The following is an 18,570-nucleotide window of genomic DNA, read 5'->3' as shown; positions in this document are numbered from 1 at the left end:
GAATGAACATGTGCCTTTAGGCTCCTGTACCGCCTCTCTGATGATAGTAATGAGAAGAGGGCATGTCCTGAGTAATGGATGTCGCCATTTTGAGGCATCGCCCTTTGGAGGTGTCCTCGATGAATGAACATGTGCCTTTAGGCTCCTGTACCGCCTCTCTGATGATAGTAATGAGAAGAGGGCATGTCCTGAGTAATGGATGTCGCCATTTTGAGGCATCGCCTTTTGAAGGTGTTCTTGATGAATGAGGAGTAGAGTCATAGAGAGTTAGGGCACAGAAACAGGCCCTTTTAACCCAAATGGTGCATACCAAACTATTATTCTACCTAGTCCTATCGACTTGCCACTGGACCATAGCCCTCCATACCCCTCCTATTCATGCACTTAACCAAATTTTTTTTAAAAATGTTGAAATCAAACCTATACCCACCTCTTCCACTGGCAGCTCATTCCACATTCTCATCCGCCTCTGAATGAGTAAATACCCCCTCATGGTCCCCTTAAATATTTCACCTTTCACCCTGAACCCATAACCTCTAGGTTAAAAGGTTGGCATAACATTGTAGGCCAAGGGGTCTGTACTGTTCTATGTTCTGTGTTCCAATAAGGTGTGGTCCCAATGAGTCTGTGTGGATCGACTTGAATTAATCCCTATTTTTTTCCCATGCCTATTTCCATGTTGGATGAATGTATGATCAGAAATTTGATCAAAGGTATAGCTCTACCAAGAGCTTTTTGAAAAAGGAAAGAAGGGAGGAAAGGTTTAGGGAGAGAATTCAGAACGTAGAGCAGTTGCAACTGAGGGCCTGTCTGCTTTTGGCAGTACGGTTAAATCGACGACCGACCGAGAGTATAGCAAAGGTTACAGATAGAGAAATGGGCGAAGCCAAGGAAGACATTTGAGAGCGAGCGAGAATGAAAATTTTAAAACTGAGGTCAATTTCTCCTTCTTATACGCCAAGTGGTTAAGGCATTGGTTTAGTGATCTGAAGGTCGCTAGTTCAAGCCTCAGCTAAGGCAGCGTGTTGTGTCTTTGAGCAAGGTACTTAACCACACATTGCTCTGTGACGACACCGGTGCCAAGCTGTATGGGTCTTAATGCCCTTCCCTTGGACAACATTGGTGGCATGGAGAGGGGAGACTAGCAGGATGGGCAACTGCTGGTCTCCCGTACAACCCTGCCCAGGCTTGTGCCCTGGAAACTTTCCAAGGCACAAATCCATGGTCTCTCGAGTCTAATGGATGACTATAATAATATGGAAAGAGGCACTTCATCCCATTGAATACATGCTGGATCCCAGATAAGCAATGACTTTGGACCATTTCCCCAATCCCCACCTCCTCATGCAGCTCATTCGCTCTCATGCATGTTCATCAAAACTTCTGATTTTTTTTTGCCAGTGAGGGGTATTAAAGGGCTATTAACAGTGGCCAGATAACTTGCTTTGACGTCTGGGAGGAGAGCAGAGTAACAGGAGGAAATCAACAATTACGATGAGTTACAAACTCCACAGGAATACAATCAATCATCTCCAGGTGCCTAGACCTAGGAGACAACTCTGCCACAAACACTTTGATTGAAAATTAAAGATTAGCTTTATTTATCACATGTACATTGAAACATCAGAACATACAGTGACATGCATTGTTTTGCGTACACATCAAATCAGCAAGAATTATACTGGGGTCAACCAATAAGTGCCGCCACACTTCCACACATATCATGCCCACAATTCACAGACCCTAACCCAGATGTCTTCGGAATGTGAGAGAAAACCGGAGCACCCGGAGGAAATCCACACAGTCACGAGGAGAACATACAGACAGCAACGGGTATCAAACCTCGATTGGTGGTCGCTGGTTGGCACTGTAAAGCAATGCACTAAATGCTACACTGCCATGCTGCCCCCTTAAGAAGGAGATGTGCCTGAAGGGAAGTTGTATGGATAGTAGAATTTTAGATGAACTAAGATTTGTTTAATTCATGGCGTATCGTCAGTCAAAAGAGCTCTGGAATTTTAACTTTGGAAGTTAAAGGAAGTGTTAATGGTTTAAGTAGTTGCAATGAAACAGTGCTTCAGTCTATTGAAATGTACACTCAGTGGTCACTTTATTAGGGACACCTGTACTCTCGCTCGTTAATGCAAATTTCTAATCAGCCAATCAAGTGGCAGCAACTCCATGCATAAAAGCATGCAGACATGGTCAAGAGGTTCAGTTGTTGTTCAAACCAAACATTCGAGTGGGGAGGAAATGTGATCTAGGTGACCTTGACTGTAAAATGATTGTTGGTGCCAGATGGGGTGGTTTGAGTATCTCAGAAACTGCTGATCTCCTGGAATTTTCACGTACAACAGTCTCAGGAGTTTACAGAGAATGGTGCAAAAACACAAAACAAAACAGCCAGTGAGTGGCGGTTCTATGGGCAGAAATGCCTTGTTAATGAGAGAGGTCAGAGAAGACTGGCCAGACTGGTGAAGCTGACAGGAAGGTGACAGCAACGTGGATAACCACCCCTCACAACAGTGGTGTGCAGAAGAGCATCTCTGAACACACAACGCATTGAACCTTGAAGTGGATAGGATACAACAGCATCAGGTTACGAATGTACAATCAGTCGCCATTTTATTAGATACAGGAGGTAGCTGTCACATTGCTTTCATGTAAAAAAGGATAGAACTGCCTTCATGCCAGCCCTGAAATAACATCTTTCTTTTTTCTCTTTCAGTCTCACTGTGAGTGTCTGGAAGGTTATGAGAACTTGGAGCCGGGAAGAGGGTGCAGCATGTCTGACGTCTGCCTGACTAGCAACTTTTGTGATAAGAATGCCAAATGTGTCACCATCAGACCAGAACAGATTGAGTAAGGAGCCAAGTAAATGACGGGTGTAGGGGACAAGGAACTATTGGAAGGTCTGTAGCTGATTTAGGCTGGTACGGTGTGCCTCATTTTCCCTCCTGCATTATACCTAGTCGGATGTCAATGGCCTGAGGGTACTGGAAGCAATTGGCTGACCAGGATCCTGGCAGGGTTGCAACCTCTCACATTCACCAGGTTGGGTCACTGTGATGGCACATCCAATAGTCTGTGGGGCAACACGCCACGTGCTGGAGGAATTCAGAAAATCAGGCGGTATCTACAGAGGGGAATAAACAGCTGACATATTGGGCTGGAGAGGAAGGGGATAGAAGACAGAAGAAGGTGGGGAGGGGAGGAGAAGGAATACAAGCTGGCAGGTGAAAGGTGAGGGGGGATGTGAGTGGGTGAGGGAGTGGGGTGAAGTAAGAAGCTGGGAGGTGACAGGTGGAAGAGGTAAAGGGCCGAAGAAGAAATCTAATAGGAGAGGACAGTGGACCATGGAAGAGGAGAACCAGAGAGAGAGTTGATAGGTAGGTGAGGAGAAGAGAAGGAGTGAGAGGGGAACCGGAATGAGAGATGGAAAAAGTAGCATTGAAGAAATAGAAGGAGTAACCTGCAACTTGTACTCCTTCCCCTTTTTTCTGGCTTTTGTCTGTTTCATTTCGAAACTCAGCCAGAAACTTTAATTGATTATTCCCCTCCATAGATCCTCCCTGCCTTGTTGAGTTCCTCCAGCATTTTGTGTGTTTCCAGTATCTCTTGGGCTGAGGTGGGAAAAAGGATTACCCTCTTTTCTGGTCATTTTAGACAATAAAGAACAACCTCCTTTCTGTTGTAAAATAATCTTGATTCTACGATTCTCTGAATGCCATCCCCAGGTGTACCTGCAACGAAGGTTATACAGGTGATGGAGAAGTCTGCTATGGGAACATCATGGAGCGAATCAATGACCTAAACACTCAACCTGGTGAACGATGGGAGGGGCAAGTAACACCAGCCATGTTGTTTTTCGGTAATTTATTTTTCTCTTGATTTCTTGCAGTTTGAGCTTTCAGAACAATCTTCAGTTAAAAATTTCTGGGTGGACATTTGCTCTTGGTTATTTGTTTGGTCTCTGCCATTTTCCAAAGACTTGTAATAGGCTCCCAACACATTTATGGTTGGAGTCCAATAGATTCTTTAATCCCCATGAAAAATGCGCTGGTTAGTAAGGGTTAGCAAGTTTGCAGATGACACGAAGGTTGATGGAGTTATAGATAGTGAAGAAGGTTGTCGTAGGTTACAATGGGACATCGATTTGTTGCAGTGCTGGACTGAGAAGAGGCAGATGGAGTCCAATCCAGAGAAATGTGAAATGATTCACTTTGGAAAGTCAAACTTTACAGCAGAATACAAGGGTAATGGCAGGATTCTTTGAAGTGTGGAGGAACAGAGAGATCTTGGGGTCCACAACCATATCTCCCTTAAAGATTCCGTGCAAATTTGGATTGGGTCGTTAAGAAGGTGTATGGTGTGCTGGTCTTCATTAGTCAGCAAAATGAGTTAACGAGCTGTGAGATAATATTACAGTGCTATAAAACTCTGGGCAGACCATACTTAGAATACAGTGTTTCATTCTGGTCATCTCATTGTAGGAAGGATGTGGAAAATTTAAAGATGGTTCAGTGGAGATTTATCAGGATGCTGCCTGGATTAGAGAACATGTCACATGAGGCTAGGTTGAGCAAGCTGGGCCTTTTCTCTCCGGAGAGGAGGATGAGAGGTAACTTGATAGAGGTATACAAGATGGTAAGAGGCATAGATCAAGTGAATAGCCAGAGAATTTTTCCAAGGTTGAAGTGGCTAATATGTAGGGGCATAATTTTAATGTAATTGGTGGTAGGCTGCTCCTGTCTTTCAGGTTCATTGAACTGACAAGACAAGGCATCTGATTCTTGACCCCGGTTGATAGGTCAAGGTGAAATTGAAGCGGTTAAAGCAAAGAGATCACCTAGCCTGCCAGGAATTCAGTCTCTTGGCCTCATGAATACAAGCCAGGTCCTTGTTTTCTGTCCATACAATAAAGGGGTCCTTGGCTACCTCAAGCCGGTGACACTATTCCTCTAAAACCAACTTGGTGGTGAGCACCTCATTACTTGCGATGTCGTAGTTCGCCTCTGTCGGGGATTGCTGCCTGGAGAAGAATGCACACTGGTGCAGTTTATTGTCCGAAGACATCTGTTGAGAGAACACTGTACCCTCTCCGATGTCCGAGGTATCCACCTCCATGATGGAGGGAGGGTCCGGGTTAGGTGAAATCAAAATGGGAGCTGTCATGAACCTCTGTTTGAGCTCTGCGAAAGCAGCCCCCCACTTCGGTAGTCTAAACAAAAGAGTCAGTGGATCTCCTAGAGGCTGTAGCAACAGTCCAGGTCACCGGTGAATTTCTCTGGAGTCGGAAGGTGGACTGACTCTGCAGAGCGACTGCCAGACAGCCTCACCCGAGCGACGCTGGCTTCCTCCTTGTGATAGTTGGCACATGGTGACCTGGAGGCCGTGCATCTCCAGGCTTTGTCTAGGAATTTTCTTGCTGTGTTAGCGAGAGGCTCTGATACCCCGCTGGATCCACGTTAGGCTCACTTTTACAGTGACAAGAGACCTGGGCAAAGGTGGTTAGGACCCAAGAGACTGAAATCAAGACTCGTTATGAGACTGAAACGAAGACAGGGTTCTAAACTAGACACTAAACAAGGATCCAAAATTGAGCTGGTGATTGAGCCCCAAACCTCAGTTTAGGTGCTCTTTAAATATTAAAATCCTGGCGCAAAAACATGCCCACCAATTAGCAAGGCATGCCTGAATCTTTAAAGGGGCCGCACCATGCTATCCATATTCTGGAGAGATAGAGTGTCTAAACTCCGGAGGCTGGGGCGATCGGGTGTGTGTTGTAACAAAGTAAGAGGTAAATTCTTTACATAGAGAGGTGGGTGTGTGGGACGAGCTGTGTAGAGGCAGATACATTAGGGTAATTTAAGAAACTCTTTGATAGGCACGTGGATGATAGAACACTAGAGGACTATGAAAGAGAGAAATTGATCTTAGAGTGAGTTATAAGGTCGGCCGAATGGCCTGTACTGTGCTGTAATGTCCTTTGTTCTATGTTTAACTGTATATATAAACAAAGACTGACAAGCGAGCAATCAACCAAAAGAAGATAAACAGCAAGTAAGAAATAATACCGAGAACAAGAGCTGTAAAGAGTCCTTTAAAGTGAGTCTGTAGGTCGCGGAATCAGTTAGTGTAGTGGTAATTGAAGTTATCCGCACGGGTTCAGGAGAATGATGACTGTAGGGTAATTACAGTTTCTGAACCTGGTGATGTGGGACTTAAGGCTGCTGTACCTCCCGCCTGATGGTAGCAGTGAGAAGTGAGCATGGCCTGAATGATGGATAGTCTTCATAAGTAGAGATAATGCCATTGACTCTTTGTGTACAAGTCTCCAATTTACAGAAAGATTTTTCACCATAATCAGTCGTACCAATCTCCACACACGGGACTATATTGTCAAGAAGTACCAATTTAACAAGCTTCCCTTCCTTTTTATTCCTGATGAAGGATTTAGGACCGAAACATTGACTTTTTATTCCTCTCCACAGACCTGCTGAACTTGTGTTGTTCTGTTGTTCTGGCATCTGCAGAATCTATTGTCTTTATGAAATAGACTTACATCTTTCATTCATCAACCTACTTCTTACACCCGCTCCCCAGTTGTGGGACTTGTCCTAAAGTTTAATAAGTGCCAATGTTGATAGTTTTAAGTAAATTAAACAAAATGATTGCCATCTGTCTGCACACCTCATTGCAAAGCAGCCAACGTATTCTAGGAACCCTCGCATCCCAGACATTCTCTCTTCCCCCTTCCTCCCCACCGCTGAACAGAAGAATCAAAAATCTGAAAGCATGTACCACCAGGCTCAAGGACAGCTGTTATAAAACTATTCACTACACCTCCTTTATGATAAGGTGGAACCTTGACCTCACAATCTACCTCGCATGGTTGTCCATTGTCCACATTCTGATATTGCTTGTCCCTTGTCCTAGCAGAACGTTATGGAATGCTCCATATGGGTGGCAAGCAAACCAAAGTTTTTCACATGTGACAATAATAATAAACGAATTATTAAACCAATTACTATAAAATGCAAACATGAAATTTCCAAATAACTCCACAATACATGTCTAAAATTTTCTGTATTTTGTCTCCTAGGGACTGGTTATTCCAAGCCCCTGACCAATTTGGGGCCTTTTACATTATTTCTACCAACCAGCAAGGCTTTTAATGGAGTGAATGTAAGTATGCAGAGAACACACACAAAATGCTGGAGAAGCTCAGCAGGCCAGGCAGCATCTATGGAAAAGAGTAAACAGTCGACGTTTCAGGCCCAGACCCATCATCAGGACCTGAAACGTCGACTGTTTACTCTTTTCCATAGATGCTGCCTGGCCTGCTGAGTTGCTCCAACATTTGTGTATTTCTTGGATTTCTAGCACCTGCAGATTTTCTCTTGTAAGCATGTAGGAGTTAGCCTGATGGAAAACAGCTCTCTCGATGGCAGCTTGGCGGAGTGGATTGCAGGGAGCAACATGAGAAAGGATTGGGAATGTACTGCGAAGGGAAAGGGGCAGCTGGAATAGCAACGGGAAAGTGGAAAGGACATCATGGGGGCAGGCAGAATCCATCATTAAGGACCTTCTCCATCCAGGATGTGCCCTCTTCATGTTGCTACTACCAGATGGCAGTGCACAGCACTAAAGACCCAGACACAGTGTATTATGAACAGATTCTTCCCGTCTGCCATCAGGTGTCTGAATGGTGCATGAACTCATAAACACTACCTTGTTACTCTTACTTTTCACAATTTATTTTGTAACATAATAATTTTTAAGTCTTGCAATGTACTGCCGTTGCAAAACAAATTTCGTGACAACAAGGCTGATTCTGATGATGGTGGGTCCAGGGAGGTGGGGTACAGGAAGAGGGGGTGGGGTTGCCTGCTGTATTTTCCTGTATCGTGGATCATTGACAAGGTTTAACTTCCGGATATAGCAAGACAAATTGGGGTGTCACGGTAGTGTAACGGGTTAGCGAAACGCTATTACAGCGCCAGTGACCTGAGTTCAATTCTACTGCTTTCTGTAAGGAGTTTATGTGTTCTCTCTGTGGACACATGGGTTTCCTCCAGATTCCTCCCACAGTCCAAAGACATACGGGTTAGTAGATCAATCGGTCATGTTAATGTAATGGTGCAGCGCGGGCTCATTGGGCTGGAAGGGTCTGCTACCATCCTGAATCTCCAAATAAAATAAAATAAATTGACCAAATCAAGGCTCATTTTCAAAAATTATCTTTTTGGCGAAGTTCCATCCCATCCCCATAAATTCACAATCCTCTCCAATCCCTGCCTTTGCCACAACTTCTCTCCAAACTCAGGTTGACTCCCAGAGCCCTGGCTGACATCATTGTGTCCCAGGATCCTAGATTCTCTCAAAAGGGGTGCTCAATCAAATCTCCAGCTGTCCTTTTGGGTAGATGTTAAAAATCCCACAGCACAACACAGAGCCAGTCACGGTCAACCTTTGAAGTGTCACAGGTAATATCTATAGATAGAACATTATTGTCATCACTCAAGACTACGAGATTGCGGTGCACCTCCAGTCATGCAAAACAGATATTTAAAATGCATGCAGTATGGCTTAATTTTAAAAAAACTCCCTTGTTTACATGCAACAAGTGACTTTGATGGCCCATATCACTGAAAGGCCTTTGGCAAGCTGCACAACAGCCCTTGGGAAGAAGCTGTTTCTCAGTATTGGCTAAGACTTGGCTACCAGATGGCAGGAGATCGAACAGCGGTGTCCGGGGTGGTGTGGGTTTTTAATGATTACAAATGCACCATGGCATCGAGAGTTGTAGATTGTCTCCGGGTCCAGTAGTTGAGTCCCAATGATGTGCTAAGCCATCCTAATCACCTGTTGGAGTGCTTTGTGATCTGTTGGCCAGCAAATTTTGGGGCAGGTTAGCTCTCCTTAAGCACCTCAGTTAGTATAGTCACTGTTAGATCTCCCCTATTGACCTATTCTGATGGCAGAGGGGAAGAAGCTGTTGGCCTTCAGGCTCCTGTAACTCCCCCCAATGGCAGTAATGGGAAGAGGTTCTTGTCAATGAAGATGAGTGGGTGTTAAAAACAGTCCAACCAATGGAAGCTGCTGTTAAATTAGAGATAAATTAACTGTCATACAACAGAGCCTCAGGAACTTCCCAAAGTTGCTGTAGAAATGCAGAATCCAGTTTCCATCCTTGTAATTAGACAAAGCAATAATGTAGCAGTTATCCTAATGCTGTTAACGGTCAATTCCCGACACTGTCTGTAAGGAGTTTGTATGTTCTCCCCATGACTGCATGTGTTTCCTCCAGGTGCTCTGGTTTCCTCCAAAGGTATACAGGTTCGTAGGTTAATTGGTTACATGGGATTAATTGGGTGGCAGAAGCTCAATGAGCCAGAAGGGCCTGCTACCATGCTGTATCGCTATATAACTCTAAGTAACTATTAAGTTAGACATCTAAAGAAAGTGTACAAAGTGAACTCTGCTTCTATTTTGCATTTAACACAGATGCAAAGTCTCTTGAGGGACAAGGACAGAACAGAGTACCTTGCAAAGCTCCACATCATCGCTGGGCAGATGAGTGTTGCAGACTTGAGCACCACTGACGAATTTTACACTTTGACTGGGAGATCAGGAGCGATGATACTCAGAGAAAAGGTGAGTTTGCGATGTGATAGATACACACAATGAAACAAACATCTAACTTTGCACTCCTCGAACATGCCCTGAATAGTTCAGTTTAATGAGCGTGAAGGAACTTAATTCCCAGGAGCACAATGGAAACACGTCAAGTAATTACTCCCTGGGAAGCCTGCAACCTGACAGCATGAAAATTTATTTCTCTAACCTCTGGTAATTTCTCCACACCCCACTTCTCTATTTTTCCCTTCCCCATTCTGGGTCTTCATATCTCCTCACTTTCCCATCACCTCCTTCTGATGCCCTGTCTCCTTCCCTTTTTTTCCATGGACAACTGTCCCCTCCTGTCATATTCCTTCTTCTTCATCCCTTTACATCTTCCATCTATCACCTCCCAGCTCCTCAATTCATCCCACCCACTGGCCTTCCCCCGCACCTGATCTCAACCTATCATCTGTACTCCTTCCCCTCCCCCTCCCCCACTGACCTTATTCTGACTTCTTCCCTCTTCCTTTCCAGTCCTGATGAAGGGTTTTGGCCCGAAATGTCAACTCCATAGATGTTGCTGAGTTCCCCCAGCACTTTGTGTGTGTTGCAAAATATTTTACTGTATCTTGGTACCTGTGACAACAATAAACTAATACCAATACCAATATCAGTACTTAGGGAGGTGTTGTGTTCAAAGCTGCAGAGTTCCAGCACTTACCATCCATCCTCTCAGGATTCTGAGTAGACATCCTCCCCGGCTGGAGGCGCAAGAGGTTGCTGGAACCTTGAGCAGTGCCCAAAAAGCTGTAAGAATTCAACAGGTCGGGCAGCCTCTGTGGAGGGAAGAGGACAGTCACCATTTTGAGTTGAATCCATTCATCTGGATGAAATTTCCAATGAAAGATTTCGACCCAAAACACCAACTGTCTTTGAACCTCCATCAATGCTATCTGACCCCTTATGTTCCTCCAGCTTTCTGCGTGTTCCCCCGTTTCCTCTGGTTGTTTGGGCTGAATGGTCAATGCATGGTGTCATTGAGTTGTACGATGCCTCTATCATTAATATAACAAGCTTCAACGGAGTACACAGAACATGGAATATAGAACGTTACAGCACAGTACAGTTCATTCAGATCATGATGTTGTGCTGACCTTTTAACCTAGTCAAAGATCAATCTAACCCTACCCTTCCACATAGCCCTCCATTTATTCGACCATCATGTGCCTAACTAAGAGTTTCTTAAATGCCCTTAATGATTCTGCTTCTACCACCACTTCTGGCCGGTGTTCCATGCACCCACTACCTTTGTGCAGAAAAGCTAATCGCTGACATCCCCCTATACTTTCCTCCAAACTTCCAATCCCTGAAAGGTTCAAAGGTTCATTTTACTCTCAAGTATGCATGTACAATACTCCAGATAGCCGTTAAATACAGAAAAACCATGGGTGTTGATAAAAGAGAAGATATCAACTCTTCCCTCCACCCGCCCTGAAAAAGAAAAGAAACCAAACTCACAGACCCCAAACCTCATCTTTATTTGCAAACTACGCCCCTCATGATTTTAGAAAATTACCATTCATTCCCCTCACTCTAATGAGTAAAGCTCCAGTCTAGGTAAACTCTCTCTCAGTACCACAGGTCCTAGCAATATCCTCATAAATCTCCTCTGCACCCTTTCCACCTTATAGACATCTTTCCCTCTTTGGTTTCTACCAACTCTCCAGCAGATTTTTTTTGCTCCAGGTTCTTGCAAATGCGATCTCCAACATTCTGGCTCTCTGGGTATCTTATGTTTACCTAAAGCTGTTCTTTATGCTTCTCTTCATTAGGATAAACAGCTAAGGCTACGCATCAAAGGAAGTAACAAAAAGGCCCAAATCCTTGCTGGGGATATCATCGCTTTCAACGGTCTAATACATATCATCGATAAGGTGATGGATGATGTTCAGCCTACAGTCAGGAGTGACAGAGAGGTAAAACCATGTGACTGCTCTGTACTGGGAGTGTATGTAGATCATAAGACAGAGGAACAGGGCCTTCCTCCCACAATTCTGTGCAAAGCTAACTACATTAGTAACCAAATGCCCAACTACACTAATTCCCTCTGCCTTCACAATGTCCATGTCCTTCCATTTATTTGCACACTAGAACATGGAACATAGAACAGTATAAGCCTTTTGACCCACTCTAAGATGAATCTACCCCTCCCCTCTCATATGGTCCATCTACTTTTCTTTCATCCATGTGCCTATCTAAGTTTGCTGAAAGCCCCTGTCGGGTTTGTGTCTACAACTACCATTGGCAGCACATTCCACACACCTGCCAACCTCTGTTTAAAATCTCTACCTGTGACACCTTCCTTCCAACACTTTGAAGTTATCACCCCCTAGTATTAGCCAAAGAATTCCAACAGATTTGCCGGGCAAGATTTCCCCTTAAGGAAACCTCGCTGACTTTGGACTATTTTAATATGTACCTCCAAGTACCCTGAAATCTCAACTTTCCAACTACTGAAGTCAGGCTAACTGGCTTATAATTTCCTGTGTTTTCCTTCCCTCTCTTCATAAAGAGTGGAGCAACATTTGCAATTTTCCAGTCCTCAGAAATATTCCAGAATCTAACGATTCTTCAAAGATCACCATAACCTCTTCAGCTACGTCTTTCAGAACCCTGAGCCGTAGTCCATCGGATCCAAGTGACTTATCTACAAATCATGTAAATAAAGGAAAAATAATACTGAAAACATGAGTCATAGAGTCCATGGAAGTGAGTCCATAGGTTGTAGAATTATGGTGAGTGAAGTTAATCCACATCGGTTGTAAGGTAATAATTATTCCCGAACCTAGTGGTGTGGGGCATAAGGCTCCTGTATCTCCTGCCCAAAGGTAGTATTGAGAAGAGAGCAAGATTATCACAGCTGATAGATATCTTAACTCTGATGATCAGTCTAAGCTCCACATCCTTTTTGTCTTTGCTTAGGAAAGGTTTATTAATGTGAGTTTTGATATTTGCAGTTTGTTTCCTCAGTATTGCAAAGATTTCTTTTTTGATATGGGGAATTCCAAATTCTGCCTCTCTTGTTTTGTATGAAAAAATATCTCCCAGTATAATCTTCGGGTGTTGAGCTCTAATTTAATGGAACTGTCTCTCTTCATTGTTCCCACCCATCCCCAACTCTGCCTTTTACCTTCAACCAGGGCAATAGTTTTTTTTAATCATTAATTTATTCCTACTGCAATGTTGACCTCACCCTTTCACAGTTACACACTTTATCCTGTCCATCCTCCTCAACTTAAAACTCACATTTTATATCTTTCTGTCAAAGGAAATTCAATCTAAAATGATAATGTTTTTTCTCCCCCTTCCACAGATGCTGCCTGATCTGCCAAGTTTTCCTAGCTTTTTCTGTTTTTATTTCAGAATTCCAGTATCTGCAGTTTATTGACTGACCTTCAGTGGAACAATATCCAACCCATTGAAGCTCTTTGGTCTTTCAGAGCACTCCTTAACCTTACTCACTCAAATGGAATATAAATCTAACCTGTGAAACCTGTTAACCCCTTTTAACATTGATCATTCAATTTCCCTTGAAAATATTCCGCACTGCAACTAATATTCCTACAGTTGCATTCCTGGGTTTGTTGAGACTCTTGTGTGTTCTTCTCCTCAGAAAACACTCTACACAATAATTTCAGAAAATGCCAAGTTCAAGAAGTTTATGGAACTGATACAGGTATGATTCAGTAACTCATTTCATTGTCAAACCAGCCTCCCCTTCATGAACTCTGTCTACATTTCTTGTTACTTGAGTAAAGCAGCCTACATAATCAAACAGTCCTGACGAAGGGTCTCGGCCTGAAATGTCGACAGTGCTTCTCCCTATAGATGCTGGCTGGCCTGCTGCATTCCACCAGCATTTTGTGTGTGTTGCTTGAATTTCCAGCATCTGCAGATTTCCTCGTGTTTGCTACATAATCAAAAGTCCAGAAATGATCTCTATGGATGGTAGGCAAAACAAAGTTCCTCACTGTATCTCAGCATATGTGACAATATTAAAATGAATGTACCAATTTATCAAATTTAAGAACTTCAGTTAAGATAAAGTATTTCAAGCTGATTCTAAAATCAATATTTTCAAGTTCATCACCATTCAGCCATGTTGATGTAAACTGACCAAATTAAACAATATTCCTCCAGATCAAGGTGCATTACACTGTACATGTATCTCACACACAACACAAAAGTCAATACCCTGTTAACTTTTTTTTAGAACATTTTAGTCTGAATGAGCTAATGTCTAAGAGGCTAAATGAAAGATGGGACATCAAATAACAACTCTGTCACTGACCCAGTCAGATGAATAAACAAGGATTAATGGTGAGTTTATGTAGATTTTGCTTTGATCTAATTTTCTTTCTCTTTTAACATTCAGAGAACTAACCTTGACCAAATCCTCCAAAGTCGCGGACCACTTACAGTTTTTATCCCAAACAAGAATGCTTGGAATAGGTTGGAAGATGGGACAATGACCTATTTGCTTTCTGCAGAGGTAGTAAATTGGAATTATTTTCTATAAATGTGCTTTAATATTCATGCCTGCATTGTAGTTAAGGTGGAATTTTGTGAGGCATATTGATAGAAGACTATAGCATAGAAACAGGACCTCAGCCCATCTAGTCTGTGCTGTACCATTAATCTGCCTAGTCCCAGACCAGAGCCCTCCATACCCCTCCCATCCATGTACCTCTCCAAATTTTTCTTAAATGTTGAAAGCAAACCCACATCCACTACTTGCGCTGGCAGCTCGTTCCACACTCTCACCACCCTCTGAGTGAAGAAGCTCCTCAACATGTTCCCCTTGAACATTTCTCCTTTTCACCCTTAACACGTAAGCTCTAGTTGTAGTCTCACCCAACCTCAGTGGAAAAAGCCTTCTTGCATTTACCCTATCTGAACTCCTCACCCTCATAATTTTGTATACCTCTATCAAATCTCCCCTTCTGTGCTAGGGCATAAAATCCTAACCTATTCAACCTTCCCCTATAACTCAGATCCTCAAGTCCCAGCAACATCATTGTAAACTTCCTCTACACTCTTCCAGTCTTATTTACATCTTTCCTGTAGGTAGGTGACCAAAACTGGACACAATACTCCAAATTATGCCTCATCAACATTTTATACAACTTCAACATAACATCACAACTCCCATACTCAATATATTGATTTATGAAGACCAATGCGTCAAAAGCTTTCTTTACAACACTATCCACCTGTGATGCAACTTTCAAGGAATTATAGATCTGTTTAAGAACATAAGAAATAGGAGCAGGAGTAGGCCATTTGGCCCATCGAGCCTGCTCCACCATTCAATAAAATCATGGTTGATTTGGCCATGGAATCATCTCCACCTTTTCCCCATAACCCTTAATTCCCCTACTATGCAAAAATATATTCAACCTTGTCTTAAATATATTTACAGAGGTAGCCTCCACTTCTTCATTGGTCGGAGAATTCCACAGTCACAACTCTCTGGGAAAAGCAGTTCCTCCTCATCTCCGTCCTAAATCCACTACCCCGAATCTTGAGGCTGTATCTGTTAATTCTAGTCGCACCTACCAGTGGAAACAACTTTCCTGCCTCTATCTTATCTATCCCTTTCATCATTTTATGTTTCTATAAGATCTCCTCTCATTCTTCTGAATTCCAACGAGTACAGTCCCAGACGACTCAATCTCTCCTCATAGTCTAACCCCCTCGTCTCTGGAATCAACCTGGTACACCGCCTCCAAAGCCAGTATATACTTCCTCAGGTAAGGAGACCAGAACTGCACACAGTACTCCAGGTTCTGCCTTGCCAGTTCACTCCTTTCTACCTCACACCTGAATGATCTACCACTCACCAAGTACTACCTGGTTGGTCCTCCCAAAATACAACACCTCGTATTTGTCTCTATTAAATTCTATCTGCCATTTCTCAGCCCATTTTTCCAGCTGGTCCAGAACCTGTTGCAAGCTTTGATGGTCTTCCTCGCTGTCCACTGCACTCCCATCTTAGTATCATCCATAAACTTACTGATCCAGTCTGCCACATTATCATCCAGATCATTGATGTAGATGACAAACAACAATGGACCCATCACAAATCCCTGTGGCTTCCAATCTGCGGTTGTGACATTTCCAGATTAGCATCTAAAACCACTCACTGGCTTCTTCTGCAAAGCCGATGTCTAATCTAATCTACTACCTCATCTTGAATGCCAAGTGACTGAACCTTCTTGACCAAACTCCCACGAGGGACTTTGTCAAAAGCCTTTCTAAAATCTATGTAGACAATATACACTCTCTTGCCTTCATCAACTTTCCTGGTAACTTCTTTAATTAAGGATTATGGGGGAAAGGCAGGTAGGTGGAGATGAGTCCGTGGTCAGATCAGCCATGATCTTATTGAATGGCGGAGCAGGCTCGATGGGCCAGATGGCCGACTCCTGCTCCTATTTCTCGTGTTCTTATGTTCTTATGTTATGTTCCTTACAACAGTTTGTAATCTCTCTACAAATTTGCTCCTCTAAATCCCACGGAATGTTGGGTGGTCTATCATATAATCCCTTTAATGTGGTCATAGCTCTCTTATTCCTTTGTTCCACCCTTAAAATCTCACTAGACAAGCTCTTCACTCTGTCCTGACTGAACATTGCCGTGACATTTTCCATGACTAGTAATGCCATCCCTCCTGCTCTATCATGTCTAAAGTAACAGAACCCTGGAACACTGAGCTACCAGCCCTGCCTCACCTTCAATCAAGTCTCACTAATGGCTACAAATTCATAATTCCATGTGCTGATTCATGCCCTAAGCTCATCCACCTTTTCTAGAAAAGTACCTCCTGCCCAATGGCAGCAGTAAGAAGAGAGCACGGCCTGGTGGTGGGAGTCCTTGATGGTTGGTGCTTTCTTGTGGCAGTGCAAATTGTAGATGTGCTCAATGATAGGGAAGGTTTTTCCTGTGATGGACTTTTTGTAAGCTTTTCCATTCATATAGGTTGTAATACAGCTAGTCAGGATACTCTCCACTGTACATCTATAAAGTTCAGCAACATAAGCAGAAGTAGACCAAATGCCCCCTTTAACCTGCTTCCCCAATTCCCTGCATCGACTCCTCTCCATAGGCTCTGTCTACACTTCATGCTGCCTCAGAAAAGTAGCTAACATTGTCAATGTCTCTTTCCACCCCCAAACATTCTCTCTCCTCTCCCCTTCCATTGGGCAGATGACATAAAAACGTATGACTCAACAACAGCTTTTATTCCACTGTTATAAGACTCTTCAAACTCACTCAGTATGTAATATTAAAATAAGAGCTATTTTTATGTTGATTATGGGACACTTGTGAGTTAATTGAGGGAAATTTCACTTTTTTCTGAATGACAACATGTGATTTTATATCCAACTGAGAGAGAGATCAAGGCCTTGGTTACATGTTCCCATCTGAATGAAGATACCTGGAACAGAACAGCACATCTGGGGTGGAAGGCCAGATTTTTGTTCCCAAGTCTCTGGAATCCCTTCCAAATTCTCAAGACCTTCCATAGAGATGAATTTCTTTTTGCAGCATGATGTGAATTTTTGGATTTCATTATCTTCCAAGGTAATGGAAGATGTTCTCTCTATCCACCTAGTCATGGCCCTTACATCTTATTGTTTACCTGGCATCACCAGCCTGAAATGAAAACACCAATGTCCTTGAGCAGAAAATCCTACAAAAAGAGTTGTTCCTTTCCCCGTTTGTGGCGCCTCGCATTTCTTTAGCATTTTTGTTTGTGTTTTTAACGAGGCTGAGTTGCTAGCTTGACGCTTGACCCAGCACAGATGGAAAGCGTGCAAGGAGCCAGCTGGATTTGAACCTGGGACCATTTACTTTGAAGTCCGGTGTGGATGCTACTACACCACTGGCTGGCTAACAAAAAAACGGTGGCAATAGTTAATCAAGAGGACAAAATTTTAAGATGATTGGAGGAAAGTATGGGGGTTGTCAAAGGTAAGATTTTTCCAAAGAGTGGTTAGAGTGATGAACGTCCTGCTGGGGTGGTGGTAGTGGCAAATACATATATTCCGGGCATTTAAGAAACTCTTAGAGAGGGACATGGATGATGAAAAAAATGAAGGACTATATAGAAGGGAAGGGTTAGATTGATCTTGGAGTAGGTTAAAAGGTCAGCATGGCATTATGGGCTAAAGGGCCTGTACTGTGCTGTACTGTTCTATGTGATATGATAAAGTGTTTACAAATTGTTCCCTTCTCTATGTGTATCTTTCCGCCCTGAAAAAAATTAGTGTTGCTTGTTGGATTACTGATACCATTCCTTTCTTGTACAGGGTAAGATGAAGCTTGAGGAGTTGATGAGACATCACATCATACCTGAAAATGAGGTTAGTTCTTCTTTATCCAATAAATAACTGCAAAAAATTCAATAATGCTGCAGATCCTACGAGTACAAAATAAAAGCAAAGGATGCTGGAAATACTCAACAGGTCAGGAAGCATCTGTGTAGAGAAATAAAACAGAGTTTGTCATCTATCGCCACTCCCTGCCTGTTCTGTTTGTATCTTGTATTTTAGATAAGCACACACAACATGCTAGGGGACCTTCAAGTCCTGATAAAGGGTCTTATCTAAAAAAGTAATCTGTTTATTCTTCTCCATAGATGCTGCCTGGCCTGCTGAGTTCCTCCAGCATTTTTGTGTGTGTTGCTCTGGATTTCCAGCATCTGCAGATTCTCTTGTCTTTAGATTTTAGATTCTAGTTTTGATAATTCCAACAAGCGGAGCTATCTAAAACCTGAACTTGTTAAAGTCATTGTTCAAACCGGGAATAATGAGTCAGCTCAGAAAAAGTTGAGATATTAGACCTGACTTTAACCGATCTCACCAGATGGTCATGCAA

The 18,570-nt window shown here is 43.0% G+C and overlaps 1 protein-coding gene across 2 annotated transcripts in view; it reads left to right on the top strand.

Moving 5' to 3' along the window:
* Positions 1 to 18,570, top strand: part of stab2 (stabilin 2) — a 191,852-nt gene that overhangs the window by 32,409 nt on the left and 140,873 nt on the right. For both annotated transcript variants that reach the window (XM_073058832.1, XM_073058831.1), the window contains exons 9-16: positions 2,729 to 2,862; positions 3,738 to 3,871; positions 7,106 to 7,188; positions 9,511 to 9,660; positions 11,460 to 11,603; positions 13,301 to 13,363; positions 14,063 to 14,179; positions 18,003 to 18,056. In XM_073058832.1, coding sequence (XP_072914933.1) covers positions 2,729 to 2,862; positions 3,738 to 3,871; positions 7,106 to 7,188; positions 9,511 to 9,660; positions 11,460 to 11,603; positions 13,301 to 13,363; positions 14,063 to 14,179; positions 18,003 to 18,056 — 879 coding nt within the window. The remainder of the gene's footprint in view (positions 1 to 2,728; positions 2,863 to 3,737; positions 3,872 to 7,105; positions 7,189 to 9,510; positions 9,661 to 11,459; positions 11,604 to 13,300; positions 13,364 to 14,062; positions 14,180 to 18,002; positions 18,057 to 18,570) is intronic.

The sequence above is a fragment of the Hemitrygon akajei genome, chromosome 10 (genome assembly GCF_048418815.1).
Source record: "Hemitrygon akajei chromosome 10, sHemAka1.3, whole genome shotgun sequence".
In the NCBI taxonomy this organism is placed as follows: Eukaryota; Metazoa; Chordata; class Chondrichthyes; order Myliobatiformes; family Dasyatidae; genus Hemitrygon; species Hemitrygon akajei.
Note: the sequence above shows the minus strand (reverse complement) of the source record. Positions and strands in the feature narration are given on the sequence as shown.